General features: G+C 48.3%; 1 protein-coding gene across 1 annotated transcript in view; it reads right to left on the reverse strand.

The window, feature by feature from the left end:
• Positions 1-17,907, reverse strand: part of myo7aa (myosin VIIAa) — a 253,612-nt gene that overhangs the window by 115,436 nt on the left and 120,269 nt on the right. The window contains exons 17-21 of the mRNA XM_070892552.1: positions 16,495-16,653; positions 11,011-11,103; positions 7,408-7,502; positions 4,149-4,233; positions 957-1,175 (exon numbers count right to left, since the gene is read on the reverse strand). Coding sequence (XP_070748653.1) covers positions 957-1,175; positions 4,149-4,233; positions 7,408-7,502; positions 11,011-11,103; positions 16,495-16,653 — 651 coding nt within the window. The remainder of the gene's footprint in view (positions 1-956; positions 1,176-4,148; positions 4,234-7,407; positions 7,503-11,010; positions 11,104-16,494; positions 16,654-17,907) is intronic.

Raw genomic sequence — 17,907 nt, forward strand, 5'->3', positions numbered from 1 at the left:
AGAGCATGCAGAAAACAAGCGCAGGCAGCGTGCGGCAAACCAGACTCCCCACCCACTCTTTCCTTCAACCACTGTCTGTCCCACCTGTGACAGTAATTCCCGTATTGGACTGTTCAGTCACCGGAGAACTCATTTATATGGGCTCAATTTTCCCCAGTGATGTGCACCGCTTTTTTGGAGCAGGCTGCTCTTTTTGGCCTAAGTTGAAAAATCACAGTTTCCCCAATCAATTTGCACCAGTGTCACTCAGTTAGTTATGATTTTTTTTAGGTCAGTTTTTTTTTTCAGCCACCCGCACCAATTCTGGCCATTTAGGGAAGTTTGGCCAGCTGAGAGTTACTCCAGTTCTGCTTGGGCCGGCGTATGTGGCCTCTCCAGAAAAACTTTCCCTAGAGTTAAGGAAAGCAGTGCAGCAGATGCCCGGACACAGTGAAAGAATTGAAAAACACATAGCAGCAACTTACCTCCAGCCCTGCTTGAAGGCTGTCCGGTCCCATTCTCAGTCCCCATTTCAGAGAGAGAGAGAGAGCGCGAGAGAGAGCGCGAGAGAGAGCGCGAGAGAGAGCGCGAGAGAGAGAGAGAGAGAGAGAGCCCTTCGGGCAGGGTTGGAGGTAAGTTGCTGCTATGTTTTAATGTGTTGGGAGCTGGCTGTATGCTTCACTTTGCAGCCTCAGCTCGCATCGTGTCCCTGGTTACCATGACAACTCGATCTTTTTGGTCCAGATCAAAGCTCTACCCCCAAAACCTGAAGGTCGGTTTATGCCAGACCAAAATGAAGAAATCTAACGGGGAATATTTTTTTTTTGGGGGCGTACTTGGGGCTCCAAAAAATTGGGCGTAACTCTTCAAGTACGCCAAAAAAAATGCTTTGGGGAAAATTGAGCCCTTAGAGTGGAAGCAAATCTTCCTCGATTTCGAGGGACTGTCTATGATGATAATAATAATAAAGCACTCACTTCCCCCTTCAGTCGCTTGTAGAGTCGGCGGGCGATCATGCCTCGGACGCAGGCCTGGATGGTGATGACCGCCCAGAAGCAATGACGGAAGGCCCGTCGCACCAGGTAACCACGGCAACGGGCCTGGAACAGGATGATCCTCTTGCGGGCGAAGTGATACTGTGTGAAGAGCTTGCGGGATCGGTACAGAGCCTGCAGTCTGGAGAATCCAATTCGCATCTACACAAGGTTGTTAAAAAAAAAAGTGAAACATTGCTTTAAAAAAAAAAACCCCAACACGGAGTAATCTCTGTTTCCCGCACTCTTGTACTTTCTGAGCAGGCTCGAGGGGCCATATGGCCTAATCCTGCTCCTATTTCTTATGTAAGAACACAGGAGTAGCCCCTCGAGCCTGCTGCGCCATTCAATAAGACCATGGCTGATCTGATCTTGGCCTCAGCTCCACTTCTCTGCCCGCTCCCCATAACCCTCGACTCCCCTATAGTTCAAAAATCTGCCCATCTCCACCTTAAATACATTCAATGGGCCCAAGTTTCCACACGATAAAAAACAGGCGTCCCTCCGAGCTGGGCGCCCGTTTTTCGCGCCAAAAACGGCGCCGGAAAAAAAAACGCGCGATTCTGGAGAGCCCTGCAGCTCCTTGTCTGTTTGGCGCGGCGCCCAGGGGGGCGGAGCCTACACTCGCGCCGATTTTGTAAGTGGGAGGGGGCGGGTACTATTTAAATTAGTTTTTTTCCTGCCGGCAACGCTGCGCGTGCGCGTTGGAGTGTTCGCGCATGCTCAGTGTGAAAAAAACATTGGCACTCGGCCATTTTTGTAGTTCTTTGTAGCCGTTTAATTTTTGAACATTTTTTAATAAAAGCACATTGCCATCAGCACATCAGCACTGAGGCTTCTTGCACGGTGAGCCGTCGGGAATGGCTGCTCAACTTCCGAGGCTTCCTGCAGCCTTCTCACTGTCTCCTTCCCACCCGCCGTCGGGAACGTCTTCCTCCTCCCTCCCCCTCTGCCGTCGGGAACGAACGAACGAACTTGTGAGGCTGGCTGAAGCACTTTCACACAGGTAGGAAGATGGTTTATTTAATCTTTTCTTTGCTTATAAATGTTTATTCAGGTTGGATTTATTTGTATAATATTTGTAGAAGTATAAATAAGGATTTATTGTAGAATTTAATGAGTTCCCTTCCCCCCCCCCCCCTCCTCGTTCTGGACGCCTAATTTGTAACCTGCGCCTGATTTTTTAATGTGTAGAACAGGTTTTTTCAGTTCTACAAAAATCTTCACTTGCTCCATTCTAAGTTAGTTTGGAGTACGTTTTCACTGTGGAAACTTTGAAATCAGGCGTCAGTGGCCGGACACGCCCCCTTTTGAAGAAAAAATTCTGTTCCAAAGTGGAACTGTTCTACCTGACTAGAACTGCAGGAAAATAAATGTGGATAATTGCGATTTCTAAAATAGTCCGTTCTCCACCAGTTGCTCCTAAAAATCAGGTGCAAATCATGTGGAAACTTGGGCCCAATGACCCAGCCTCCACAGCTCTCTGGGGCAGAGAATTCCAAAGATTCACCACCCTCAGAAGAAATTCCTCCTCATTTCTGTTTTAAATGTGCCACCCCTTATTCTGAAATTATGCCCCCCAGTTCCAGATTCCTCCATGAGGGGAAACATCCTCTCTGCATCCACCTTGTTGAGCCCGCTCAGAATCTTATACTTTTCAATAAAATCACCTCTCATTCTTCTAAACTCCAATGAGTATAGAATCTACGACCTCAAGTCCACTTTCCCGCCCAATCTTCATATCCCTCGATTCCCTTACACGCTAAATTATCGGCCATTTCTTAATGCTGATAAACTCACTCGGACAGAGATCATCTAAACCAATATCACATAGAGCCTTAATGGCATCCCATAATTGTTCACCATACTTGACAGGTCCTCAGCTTGGGCTAATGCACCTTCTACGTTTCCTGAAGGAACAAGTTTAAAAATGGGCCTTACAAATCTTGATTTTGTTAGAGAAGATGGTTCCGGAAAGAAACTAAAACAGAACACATTACACAAAATGGATTTAAAAAAAAAAATCGATTCAGGGTATGTGAGCATCGCTGGCAAGGCCGGCATTTATTGCCCATCCCTAATCGCCCCTTGAGGTGGTGGTGGTGAGCCGCCTTCTTGAACCGCTGCAGTCCGTGTGGTGAAGGTGCTCCCACAGTGCTGTTAGGGAGGGAGTTCCAGGATTTTGACCCGGCGACAACGAAGGAACGGCCGATATATTTCCAAGTCAGGATGTGTGTGAGACTCGGAGGGGAACGTGAAGGTGGTGGTGTTCCCAAGTGCCTGCTGCTCTTGTCCTTGTCCTTCTAGGTGGTAGAGGTCACGGGTTTGGGAGGTGCTGCCGGAGATGAGGGGGTTGGGCCTCCACTCATTGAAATTCAGAAGAATGAGAGGTGAAACATAGAAGATTATGAGGGGGCTTGACAAGGTGGATGCAGAGAGGATGTTTCCACTGATAGGGGAGACTAGAACTAGAGGGCATAATCTTAGAATAAGGGGCCGCCCATTTAAAACTGAGATGAGGAGAAATTTCTTCTGAGTGTTGTAAATCTGTGGAATTCGCTGCCTCAGAGAGCTGTGGAAGCCGGGACATTGAATAAATTTAAGACAGAGATAGATAGTTTCTTAGCCGATAAGGGAATAAGGGATTATGGGGAGCCGGCAGGGAAGTGGACCCGAGTCCATGATCGGATCAGCCATGATCGTATTAAATGGCGGAGCAGGCTCGAGGGGCCGAATGGCCGACTCCTGCTCCTATTTCTTATGTTCTTATGAAGCCTTGGCGAGTTGCTGCAGTGCATCTTGTAGATGGTACACACTGCAGCCACGGTGCGCCGGTGGTGGAGGGAGTGAGTGTTTGAGGTGGTGGATGGGATGCCGCTCAAGCGGGCTGCTCTGTCCTAAATCCTTTAACTATTCTCGTATTTTTTGTTTAAATACTGTTGTGTATCAGTAAAGGCAAACAATGATGGGGACCCAACCCTTTTAAGGTAATTGCAACAACATTTACAAACTGCGGGAAAATGCCGGGCGATCCTGCCTCCAGGAACACAACCAACCAGCACTGCCAGCCCTATCCACAGGAAAACTGCAGTCAATATAAAGAGACCAAGAACTAATGAGAAATAGTTAACTTACCGCACTGAAATCCTTCCGGCATTGATACCCTCGCCAGTACTTCTGAATCAACATCACTGATTTTCGTATTTTAACAAAATTTGACCTGCGGAAGATTGTGTAATCTGTGAAATCCAGAATCGAAGGCGTTTTCTTAGGAAGACTGCAGCACGATATTGTATTACCATACATGGGTATCTGCAACCGGTGTAGCATGGGCGAGTTGCAGAGTAAGCTTCCCTTTGGCCAGGGCTGGTCCAAGTGGAGGAAGTGCATCCGGGAGGGCGCTGAGCACCTCGAGTCTCGTCGCCGAGAGCATGCAGAAATCAAGCGCAGGCAGCGGAAGGAGCGTGCGGCAAACCAGACTCCCCACCCACCCTTTCCTTCAACCACTGTCTGTCCCACCTGTGACAGGGACTCTCGAATTGGACTGTACAGTCACACTTATTTTTTTTTTTTTTTTTTTTAAAAAGAGTGGAAGCAAGTCTTCCTCGATTCCGAGGGGTTGCCCATGCTGAAGAAGCTTGCTTCTAATCGAAGGGGTCAGCATTGGTTGAGTGGCAACACTCTCGCTACAAATCAAGGGCAGTTTTTAAAGAGGCAAGGCAACATAGAGTGGAGTACAGCTCAACAAAAAGGAGGGGCACTGTAAAAAAGATTTATAAGGACGAGACCAGAATTGAGGTTATGTATGACATGTATGTTTGCTTGGGTTTACTAGCCACCAGGTGGCGCCACTATCGGAGGTCATTGGGCTATGCGCACGTGTAATAGGACAGCCATCTTGTAATGTAATCACTTTGGCCAGGTAAAGTAGAGCCAGGTTTGTACCTGTTCAGAGTTTACAGTATTCAGTCTGTTGAGTTATTGCATACACAACAATACCCATCAGGAAAAAGTGAACAGACTGGTGCTCTTTTCTCTAGAAAAGAGAAAGCTGAGGGGGTGACCCAATAGTGTTTTTTTTTTAATTATGATAGGGTTTCGATAGGGCAAGATGTTTCCACTTATTGGGGGAAGACTAAAACTAGGGGTCATACATAGAAGACAGTCACTAATAAATCCCGTAAGGAATGCAGGAGAAACTTCGCTACCCAGAGTGCGATTAGAATGTGGAGCTCGAGGTGAGGTGGAAGTGAATAGTATAGATGCATTTCAGGGGAAGCTGGAAGCTGGAGAAAAGTACACGAGGGAGAAAAGGGATAGAAGAATATCCGGACAGGGTGAGATAAATTAGGCTGGTACGAGGCTTGAGTGGAGCATAAACACTGACAGAGCAGAGAGAGTGAACAGCCCCTTGTGTTAAAATGGAGTTCATGATGAGCTGAACAGTGGAAGGTGCGCAGCTGATGGGTCAAGGAGCTTTTCTCTCATTTGAATTATTCTAAATCGTCAGTTAATTAACTGCAATGCTCGTTGGAGTGACTAAAGCAAATCTGAAGTTGGGATCGATTAAGAGGTTAATAAATCATTGGTGCGGCAAGACTTGGAACACTGTGTACAGTTCCGTCTGCCACAGTACACAAAGCATATTGTGGCTATTGAACGGATACCGATCAGAGAATCGTGGCGGAGGAGCGGCGCGCGATCCTGGCGGAGGAGGTCCATGCAGCAGAGCAGGTCTCCAGTCGTCCTGGTTAACCCTTGCCACTGGATAAAGGCCTAGCTCTGTCAAGCCCGTGTGGTGGCTGATGTGCAACAGTCACCACGTTGAAAAAAAATCCACGCACAGGCATCTTCCACCCCCCAATTGGAGTTCAGGACTGGAACATCGGGTCCTTCATTGAAATATCCGTGAACTCTTGTGGAAGCAAGTCATCCTCGTTCGAGGGACCGCCTATGATGATAATGATGACAGAAGAGAGCAAATCAGAATGATTGAGGGATTGGATTAGGAGGAACGATTATGTAAATTGGGCATGGTCTCATTGGTAAAGAGGTTGAGAGGTAATATGGTGGCTGATTTGGGGATTCTAAAAAGGGACTAGATAATGTCGACCATGACAATCTGTTTCACCTTGACCAGAACATTGGAACCAGCGGACACGGCCTGAAGGAGGGGAAATTCAAAACTAATCTGCAGAAACAGTATCTCAGTGAGCGAGTGGCCAATCTATTTAAGTCACCCTCGACTCCGAGAAACTGCTCAAGAGGTGGGTCAGTTTATGGAACAGGCTCCTCAGGGAGACGGTGGAAGCAGTTAGTGCCGATTCATTTAAATGCAAATTAGATTTCTTTCAGAGAAAGACATTTTGGCATAATATATACGAGCAATATATGAGCGTAGCATACTGGAGGGAAACAGGTGACTTTAGACCTCTGATTCCCAAAGCGCTCCCACTGGGAGTTTCCTCACCCCATGTCTGGCTCTGTTGTCGACTCATTGATAGAGATTGCTGTGATTGGTCAATAGCTCTCATTATTGTTGCATCATCAACTACCAGGATGGTAGGTGGTGAGCTAGATAGACCTTTTTACAGTTCGAAAGTCCACGTTCTTGATGTAGTGAATGTTATTCAAACAAAATTGAACTACGCTTATTCCAATTATAAATATGATATATAAATACAATTAATAAAGTTTCTAATGTTAAAGCCAAGGTTCACAGGGCGTTGAGGTGGAGGGATTTAGATTGAAAGAGAGGGCCAGTGTCATCACATGATCATACACTCCCTCCCCTATTCGCCCAAATTTAGACCAATCAGGTATAGCATAATTCACTCGTTTCACATTCAAAACCAATTAGAAACTCTCAAATGTTGACCCTTCCCAGGGCTGGGGAGTCCAGAACCAGGGGTCACAGTCTCAGGTTAAAGGGGTCGACCATTTAGGACTGAGATGGAGGAGGAATTTCTTCACTCAGGAGGGTGGTGAAACTCTGGAATTCTCTACCTCAGAGGGCCGTGGATGCTCAGTCGTTGAGTATAATCAAGGCCGAGATCAATAGCTTTTCGGGTACGAAGGGAATCGAGGGATATGGGGATCGGGCGGGAGTTGAGGTTGATGATCAGCCATGATCTCATTGAATGGCGGAGCAGGCTCGAGGGGCCGCATAGCCGACTCCTGCTCCTATTTCTTATGTTCTTGTGGGTGGCAGGGTAACATGATTTGATCAGATAGCTCCAGTTTGAAGGGGCCAAATGGCCTTCTGCAGTGAAATGTCAATGATTTGTTTGCAGTTGCATGACAACATTAGAAAGACATTCCACCGACTAGCGTTCCATAAATCTGGGGCCTTTTGAATTAAGCTGGGCCCGCTCCAGTGCCTGGTGAGCCCTACCTGTCTTTGAATCCTCGAACCACTTTCTGAATGAGGATGACCCGGTCTGTGATTGCTTTATCTCGTTCTATCTCCAGCAACATGTCATGGTGATCCTGGGGAAAAAAAGGAAAGTATGTAGCCAAAAAAAATATCCATCGCTCACCAGATAAACCCTATTCAGGGATGGGGGGGATGGGGGGGGGGGGAATACTCTTCAATCGGAGGCCAGAATACACCCCCCTCGTGTAGAGAACTATTTCCCCTTCTAGCACCTAGATCTTTGCTAAAATCTAATGTTGTCTCGGCAACAGACTGGTTTAGAATCAGGAGAGATCTGGAAATCTGTAACTCTCTTCCCCCCCCCCCCCCCACCCGCCCCCCCCTCTCTCTCTCCTCCTCCTCCCTCCCCCCCCACTTCTCTCTCTCTCTCTCTCTCTCTTCTCTCCTCTCCTCTCCCGCCCCTCCCCGCCCCATCCCCTACAAAATCTGCTGGTGTTGGGTCAATAGAAAATTTCACTGAGATTGATATACAAGAGATATTAAGGGTTTGTAGAACCAAGGCAGGCAAATGGAGCTATGATAGAGATCAGCCATGATCTAACTGAATGGCGGGACAGGTTCGAGGGGCTGAATGGCTGCATCCTCTTCTTTCCGATTTTCTTAGAGGAGAGCACTTGTTGGTTCTCTGCGGGTAGATTGAGCGCTGGGGTTGGTTCGTGGTCTGGATCAAGGACTTCTCCGCACTTTGCTGTCTGTGTGCCCCCATTGTGCCTGACAGGAGTGTTACAAGGGTACAACAGGTGCTCTCCGAGAGATGAATCTTCACCCCTCCTTGAGGCTCTCCAACCAGTGGCCCAACTGAGAAAGTCCAACCTTTTCTGCCGTCCTGAAATGCAAGGTCTGAATAGTGCCTTCACCATCTTCAGGGAAGATTAAGGAAGGTCCACCTCACCTTCTCCTCTTCCCTTTGTACCACACACAAGTGGCTAAATAAATTACGGGAAAATAACAACTTGTATTTATGTAGCGAAACATCCCAAGGCGCTTCACAGGAGTATTGCGAGATAAAAATTTGACACCGAGCCACATGAGGAGAAATTAGCGCAGGTGGCCAAAAGCTTGGTCAAAGAGGTAGGTTTTAAGGAGCGTTTTGAAGGAGGAAAGAGAGGTAGAGAGGCGGAGAGGTTTAGGCAGGGAGTGCCAAGGCAACAGAAGGCACGGCCACCGATGGTTGAGCGATTATAAATCAGGGATGCTCAGGAGGGTAGAATAGAGGAGCGCAGACATCTCAGGGGGGTTGTGGGGCTGGAGGAGATTACAGGGATAGGGAGGGGCGAGGCCATGGAGGGATTTGAAAATAAGGATGAGAATTTTGAAATCGAGGCGTTGCTTAACCGGGAGCCAATGTATGTAGACGAGCACAGGGGGTGATGGGTGAGCGGGACTCGGTGCGAGTTAGGGCATGGGTAGCCGAGTTTTGGATCACCTCTCGTTTATGTCGGGTAGAACGTGGGAGGCCAGCCAGGATTGCGTTGGAATAGTCAAGTCTAGAGACAAGTCTACCTCGCCTTCTCTCCTCTTTGTGCCACACACAAGTGGCCAATTATTGAGAAACACTGCCTGTTCCTCCTGTGCCTTAACTCAGCTTAAGATTTTACATATTTATAGTCTCGTTGAGACAGAACATTTACTGGAGGTAGGGTGGGGAGAATAATATGGATTCAAATGCACGAGATATAAAAGTAAACCTTCCGCCCTGCACAGCAATCAGGAACGATCATTGCGTTTTTCTATTAATAGCCAAATGCAGTCAGAATCACTTGAAGACCATTATTTCTCCTTTGACTCAGTCTACTTTACTTCAATTCTGTCCCATTATGCTCGATTTTAATCCTAAAAAAAAAAATGCATTAGAAGCAAAATCTCGCCGCACACACCCACATGTTTCCATGACGATGACCTTCCACGATCATCGCTGTCCCATCAGAAGATCCAGAGTTTCCGGACAGGAAGCCGAGCTCTCTCGCTGTCCTCAGCAACAAATTAAAACAAAGGGGCTTCCTGACACACCAACAGCTGAGAGACTCTGATAAACTGCCCCGTGGGTGGATGGAGGGTCAGGGTTATTCTCCAACAGCTAGCCACCGACCTCAGCACGGTCACAGCAACCAGGACTTGCATTTATATAGCGCCTTTAATGTCGTAAAACGTCCCAAGGCACGACACAGGAGTGTCAAATTGACACCGAGCCAGAGAGAGATTAGTGCAGGTGACCAAAAGCTTGGTCAAAGCAGTCGGTTGTAAGGAGCGTCTTAAAAAAGGGGATTATACAGAGCGAGGACAGAGAGACACACACACACACCGAGGCAATGCCGCACTGTCGGAGGGGTGGTGCCGAAGGAGCGCCGCACTGTCTGAGGGGCAGTGCTGAGCGAGCGCCGCACTGTCGGAGGGGCCGTAAAACCAAGGCCCCTTCTGCTCTCTCAAGTGGACGTAAAAGATTCCATGGCACTATTTCGAAGAAGAGCAGGGGAGTTATCCCCAGTGTCTAGACCAATGTTTATCCCTCAAATCAACATATTTAAATCGCTCAACCGACATCACAAATCGATGATCTGGGTCATTTTCACACCTCGGTTTGTGGGAGCTTGCTGTGCGCATATTGGCTACCGCGTTTCCCACATAACAACAGTGACTGCACTTCACAAAAAGTACTTCAATGGCTGTAAAGCGCACAGGGACGTCCGTCCCGAGGATGCGAAAGGCGCTATATAACTAGAAGTGCGTCTTTTGGTTTCTTTTTGCTCCTGCGCATTATTGAAGATTGAGCAGCCTGGTCGATCCGCCAATGAAACCTGCCCATCGCTGAAAGTGGAGACGCAACTCAGCTAACCCTGCCAGCCAGAGCCCCAACAGGAAGGTTGGTCCTCGCTGAACAAGCACCGGGAGACTCGTGCTATTAAAAGAAAAAAGACTTGCATTTATATAGTGCCTCTCACGACCAGCATCTCAAAAGGGCTTTACAGCCAATGAAGTACTTTTGGAATGCAGTCACTGCTGTAATGTGGGAAACGCAGCAGCCAATTTGCACACAGCAAGCTCCCACAAACAGCAATGTGATAATGACCAAATAATTTGCTTTTGTGATGTTGATTGAGGGATAAATATTGGCTCCAGGACACCGGGGAGAACTCCCCTGCTCCTCTTCGAAAAATAGTGCCGTGGGATCTTTTACGTTCACCCGAGAGCGCAGACGGGGCCTCGGTTTAACGTCTCATCCGAAAGACGGCATCTCCGACAGTGCAGCACTCCCTCAGCACTGCCCTCCGACAGGGCAGGGCTCCCTCAGCACTGCACCGAGAGCGTCAGCCTAGATTTATGTGCTCAAGTCCCTGGAGTGGGATTTGAACCTTCTGACTCAGAGACAAGAGTGCTGCCCACTGAGCCACGGCTGACACTATTAAGGGTTCTTAAGGTGAAGACCACTTTCTTCTGTCAGTATGGGCTGCACAGGGAGCCAAGCGTTCCACCTTGGTCAGCTAGCACTGCCCCCCTGCCCGGCACCTTGATTGCCCCGTCCTGCAACCGCCCCGCTCATCACCGATGGAAACGCTCACGCACCTTTAGGAAGATCTTGGTCTTGCCAATCTGCCAGTCGCCAAGCTGTCCTAGAACGGCTTCCGCTATTCGCTGACACGTACCACGTAGATCTCCCTAGCAACAGAGCAGAACATTTAAAAAAAAAAGAGAAATCTTAATAAAACCAGTTGCTCAACTCCAGAACACATCATAAGAAATAGGAGCAGGAGTCGGCCATTTGGCCCCTCGAGTCTGCTCCACCATGCAGTAAGATCATGGCTGATCCGATCATGGACTCAGCTCCACTTCCCTGCCCGCTCCCCATAACCCTTTAACTTCCTTATCGCTCAAAAATCTGTATCTCCGCCTTAAATATATTCAATGACCCAGCCTCCACAGCTCTCTGGGGCAGAGAATTCCACAGATTTACAATCCTCATAAGAAATTTTAAATGGGCAGCCCCTTATTCTGAGACTATGTCCCCTAATTTTAGTTTCCCTATGAGTGGAAATATCCTCTCTACATCCACCTTGTCGAGCCCATTCATTATCTTCTATGTTTCGATAAGATCACCTCTCATTCTTCTGAACTCCAATGAGCATAGACCCAACCTATTCAACCTATCTTCATAAGTCAACCTCCTCATCTCCGGAATCAACCTGGTGAACATTCTCTGACAGCCTCCAATGCAAGTATATGCTTCCTTAAATGCGGAGACCAAAACTGTACGCAGTACTCCAGGTGTGGCCTCACCAATATCCTGTACAGTTGTAGCAGGACTTCTCTGCTTTTATATTCCATCCCCCTTGATCTAGCATCATGGGGTTCCATCGATTTAATCTGGCATTACTGCAAACTGAGTGTTACAAGGTTCTCATCCTTGTTTTCAAATCCTTCCATGGCCTCGCCCCCTCCCTATCTCTGTAAACGTTGATAGAAAACTGGTTGGCAGACAGGAAGCAGAGAGTCGCGATTAACGGGTCCTTTTCAGAATGGTAGGCAGTGACTAGTGGGGTACCGCAGGGCTCAGTCATGGGACCCCAGCTATTTACAATATATATTAATGATTTGGGTGATGGAATTGAGTGTAATATCTCCAAGTTTGCAGATAACAATAAACTGGGTGGCGGTGTGAACTGTGAGGAGGAAGCTAAGAGGCTGCAGGGTGATTTGGACAGGTTAGGCGAGTGGGCAAATACATGGCAGATGCAGTATAATGTGGATAAATGTGAGGTTATCCACTTTGGGGGCAAAAACACAAAGGCAGAATATTATCTGAATGGCGGCAGATTAGGAAAAGGGGAGGTGCAGTGAGACCTGGATGTCATGATTCATCAGTCATTGAAGGTTGGCATGCAGGTACAGCAGCAAATGGTATGTTTACCTTCATAGCTAGGGGATTTGAATATAGGAGCAGGGAAATCTTACTGCAGTTGTACAGGGCCTTGGTGAGGCCCCACCTGGAATAGTGTGTTCAGTTTTAGTCTCCTAATCTGAGGAAGGACGTTCTTGCTATTGAGGGAGTGCAGCGGAGGTTCACCAGACTAATTCCTGGGATGGCAGGACTGACATATGAGCAGAGACTGGATCGACTGGGCCTGTATTCACTGGAGTTTAGAAGGATGAGAGGGGATCTCATAGAAACATATAAAATTCTGACGGGACTGGACAGGTTAGATGCAGGAAGAATGTTCCCGATGTTGGGGACGTCCAGAACCAGGGGACACAGTCTAAGGATAAGGGGTAAGCCATTTAGGACTGAGATGAGGAGAAACTTCTTCACTCAGAGTTGTTAACCTGTGGAATTCCCTATTGCAGAGAGTTGTTGATGCCAGTTCATTGGATGTATTCAAGAGGGAGTTAGATATGGCCTTGCGGCTAAATGGATCAAAGGGTATGGAGAGAAAGCAGAAACAGGGTACTGAAGGAATGATCAGCCATGATCTTATTGAATGGCGGTGCAGGCTCGAAGGGCAGAATGGCCTACTCCTGAACCTATTTTCTATGTTTCTATGTAACCTCCTCCAGCCCACAATCCTCCGAGATGTCTGCACTCCTCTAATTCTGGCCTCCTGAGCATCACTGATTACAATCGCTGAACCATCGGTGTCCGTGCCTTCTGGTTGCCTCGACCCCAAGCTCTGGAACTCCCTCCCTAAACCTTTCCGCCTCTCTACCTCTCTACCTCTCTTTCCTCCTTCAAACCTACCTCTTTGACCAAGTGTGCTAATTTCTACTTATGCGGCTTGGTGTCAAATTTGTATCTCAATCATCATGTGAAGCGCCTTGGGGCGTTTTGCTACATTAAAGGCGCTATATAAATAAAAGTTGTTGTAACCGCTGCTGTAACACAGTTGAGTTCAGTGTGTAACACTCTCACCTCTCGAGTCGCGTGGTCCCACTTCAACAAGAGTCTTGACTGCACAATCTAGGCTGTCACTTCAGTCTGAGGGAGTGCTCCATCAGAGGTTTTATATATGCAGACTATAGATATACTCTCTGTGTAGTCACTGTATAGTTGCACAAGATTGAGACTGGTTTATCTGATGTACTATCAATAAGATTTATACTGTGTATATGCTGGCACCACTAGAGGGTGCAACTGGTGGAGACCAGGGTTTCCTGCCCCTGTGGCAGAGGCTGTCCACCAGAGGGCGCTGTGTTGGGAGACCTGAGGGTCACCTACACAGGTGTGCAGGGCCCAGTATAAAAGGCTGCCCACCATGCTTGTGCCTCACTCTAAAGGACCAAGGTCACTACAGTTTGAGTACAACACATTGCCTCGTGGAGTCATTCATAAGTGCATTACAGACATAACAAGAGGCACTAACCTTTGGATATGTTCCGAGATCAATAAACTTTTGTTAGACAAGGGAATCAATTGGATAAGGGGGGAGGTGGGATGTGGGGCAATGGAGTGGAGTTACAGATCGGCCATGAGGTAATTGAATGGCAAAACTGACCTGACGGGCTGATTGTCCCTACTCTGGTTCCTAATGTTCCAGTGTCCCAGCTGTATGTTAAGGTGGATGTAAAAGGGGAGACTAGAACTAGGGGGCATAATCTGAGAATAAGAGGCCACCCATTTAAAACTGAGAGGAGGAGGAATTTCTTCTCGCAGAGGGTTGTGGATCTCTGGAATTAGCTGCCTCATTGTCTTAAATTTAAGACCGAGATAGACAGTTTCTTAACCGATAAGGGAATAAGGGGCTATGGGGAGCAGGCAGGGAAGTGGACCTGAGTCCATGATCAGATCAGCCATGATCTCATTAAGTGGGGGAGCAGGCTCGAGGGGCCGTATGGCCTACTCCTGCTTATTTCTTATGTTCTTATGTAAAAGATCCTATGGTTCTATTTGTAGGGGAGCAGGGAAGTTCTCCCAGTGTCCTGGCCAACACTCACTCCTCAACCTGGCTTCACTAAACAGATTCAAATGGACGTTTATCTCATCCGCTGCTGGTGGATGTCGATGTGAGGAAGGGCTGATAAGGGGTTTAAAAAAAAAAAAAACTGAGCTTGTCCTGTTATGCCAAACCGTGGAACATATAACTAAAAGCTGTGCGACAATGGTATCACGAGGGTGGTCACATGGGACTGAGCACACCCGTCATGTGATCAACACTGAAGTGACTCGGCTGCGGGAACAGGCCGTGTCACTGCGAGAGGTTTGTGAAGGGGAGGGCATTCCTGGTGTACAGCTGGACAACGCCGATGGAATAGGCATCAGCTGGGAAAAAGGTCACACGGAAGGCTGTAGTCAACGTGACAAAAGACGAATGGGAGTCGTGTCAAAGGTCGGACAAGTGAGGGGACTGGCAGAGTGGAATTGGGGAAACCTTGTCGGGTTTATGCCAGACACGAGACTCCCAAAGCAAGCACTCTACTCGGAACTCCTTCACGGCAAACGGGCCATAGGTGGGCAGAGGAAACGTTACAAGGACACCCTCAAAGCCTCCCTGATAAAGTGCAACATCCCCACCGACACCTGGGAGTCCCTGGCCAAAGACCGTCCTAAGTGGAGGAAGTGCATCCGGGAGGGCGCTGAGCACCGAGAGTCTCGTCGCCGAGAAAATGCAGAAAACAAGGGCAGGCAGCGGAAGGAGCGTGCGGCAAACCAGTCCCACCCACCCCTTCTCCACAACGACTACCTGTCCCACCTGCGGCAGGGACTGTGGTTCTCGTATTGGACTGTTCAGCCACCTAAGGACTCATTTTAAGTGCGGAAGAAAGTCTTCCTCGATTCTGAGGGACTGCTCATGATGATGATGATGATATGGCCCGCTTGCCAACGATTCCTCCTTCGGCAGCACCTCCCAAACCCGCGACCTCTACCACCTCGAAGGACAAGGGCAGCAGGCGCATGGGAACACCACCACCATCTCCACGTTCCCCTCCCAGTCGCACACCATCCTGACTTGGAAATATAATCGGCCGTTCCATCATCATCGCTGGGTCAAACTCACTCCCCAACAGCACTGTGGGAGCACCTTCACCACACGGACTGCAGCGGTTCAAGAAAATGGCACACCACCGCCTTCTCAAGGGGCAATTAGGGATGGGCAATAAATGCCGGCCTTGCCAGTGACGCCCTCATCCCAAGAATGAATTTTTTTAAAAAGCTGAATATAAAAGGTGAACCATCAAATCATAGAAGTTTACGGCACCGAAGGCGACCATTCGGCCCATCGTGTCCGCGCTGGCCGACAAAGAGCCATCCAGCCTAATCCCACTTTCGTGCTCTTGGTCCGTAGCTCTGTAGTTTACGGCGCTTCAAGTGCACATCCAAGTACTTTTTAAATGTGGTGAGGGTTTCTGCCTCTACCACCCTTTCAGGCAGTGAGTTCCAGACCCCCACCTCCCTCTGGGTGAAGAAAAGTTCTCAAATTCCCTCTAAACCTCCTACCAAATAGTTTAAATCTATGCCCCCTGGTTATTGACCTCTCTGCCAAGTTCGTCGACCCAGAACGTTAACTTTGCTTTCTCTCCACAGATGCTGCCTGAACTGCTGAGATTTCCAGCATTTTCTGTTTTTATTATAAGTGCATTTTATCCACTCTATGCAGGACCCTCAATTTTATACACAGCAATTGTCTCCCCTCAGCCTCCTCGGTTCCGAAGAAAACAACCCTGGCCCGTCCAATCTTTGCTCATAGCTAAAACTCTCCAGTCCGGGCTATATCCTCTCTACACTCGAGTAGCGTTTTAAAAGTTACCAAAGCATTTTGGTCTTTGTGATGTACTCTCTGTGTAGTCACTGTATAGTTGCATAAGATGGAGACTTGTTTACCTGATGTACGATCAAGGTTTATACTGTGTATATACACTATGCTGGCACCACTAGAGGGTGCAACTGGTGGAGACCGGGGTTTCCTGCCCTGGTGGCAGGGGCTGTATAAAAGGCTGCCCACCATGCTTGTGCCTCACTTTGGAGTTACGAATAAAGGACCAAGGTCACTACACAGTTTGAGTACAACACATTGCCTCATGGAGTCATTCATAGGTACATCACAGACATACAGGCTTTACCTGTTTGTAAGCGGGTTTAACGCCGGGCATCAGCACGCGATAGCGATCCACAAACTCCACAAACGTGTAGCGAATGGGGTAGCCCGCCCTTCGAATCCGGATGGTCTCCATCATTCCCGAGTACCTCAGCTGCCGGACGCACAGCTCCCGGTCAAACAACTGTTGGGACGCCAAAAGAGGTCACATTTTACGGCCCGTTTGAAAATAAAATTTAGATTCCTGCCCTGGACAGCTCGGCGGGAAAATGCGCAACACAGCGTGGAACTGAGCCACGTGGCTCAGAAGGCCCCAGGTGTCGATCTTCACAGCATCATTCAAAGCCTCGGCGTAGGGAATCGGAGGGAAACAACACAAGGATCTCAAACTCTCCCCTCCCAACGCCCCTTGCAGCAACAGTTGGAGTCCAAAATTCTCACTTCCAAATCCCTCCATGGCCTCGCCCCTCCCTATCTCTGTCCCCTCCAACCTCACAACTCCTCCCGCCCCTCCAGAGATACCCATGCTCCTCCAATTCTGCCCTCTTGAGCATCCCTGATTGTAATCACTCAACCATTGGTGGCCGTGCCTTCTGTTGCCGAGGCCCCAGACTCTGGAACTTCCTCCTTAAACCTCTCCGCCTCTCTACCTCCTTCAGGACACTCCTTAAAAAGATACCTCTGGTCCCCTAATTTCTACTTGTGCGGCTGAGTGTCGAACTTTTTTTAATCTCAACACTCTTGTGAAGCACCTTGGGACGTTTCACTCCGTTAAAGGCGCTATATAAATACAAGTTGTCATTGTGGATTTCAGGCGAGGGACAGGCCAGGTTGTGAAGGTTATCCTGGTCACATAACCCACCAACACTTAACTGTCCAAACCGACATGGGTCTTCAATTGGATGGAGCATCAGTAGCCATGGAAACACCCAACATGAGCAACGTTCCCGATAAGCTGCGCGGCCGATGTTAAAGTTCACGCACGTGCGAAATGGTGAATGACCCCTTAAAGGGGCCGCGGAGCCCCCCCTTAAAAATTTAAGGGGAACATTGAACCTTCAGGAGAAGGGAAGAAAGGTTGTGCATTTATTTGCTAGCACCTTTGCTGACTTCAGAAAGCCCCAAAGCGCTTTACAGCCAATTAAGTTACAGCCTTATCTTCCCCTCTGATCCTTTAGCCAATGATCTTCAATCGGTGTCCTCTGGTTACCCACCCTCTTGCCAGTGAAAAACAATTTCTCCACCTCTACTCTATGAAAACCCCTCATTTATGAATCTAATCCGGGACGACATAGGTGTAATAGAGCCCCCCCTAGTGGCCTACTGCTCCACCAGGTGGACTACTGTAGTAATGCAACCACTGATGTAAATAATAAAAAGGATCATGTGGCAAGGTCACATGATGACAGTGTGTGTGTTGGAGCCATCTTGTGTAGTG

This window comes from Pristiophorus japonicus, chromosome 10 (genome assembly GCF_044704955.1).
Source record: "Pristiophorus japonicus isolate sPriJap1 chromosome 10, sPriJap1.hap1, whole genome shotgun sequence".
NCBI lineage: Eukaryota > Metazoa > Chordata > Chondrichthyes > Pristiophoridae > Pristiophorus > Pristiophorus japonicus.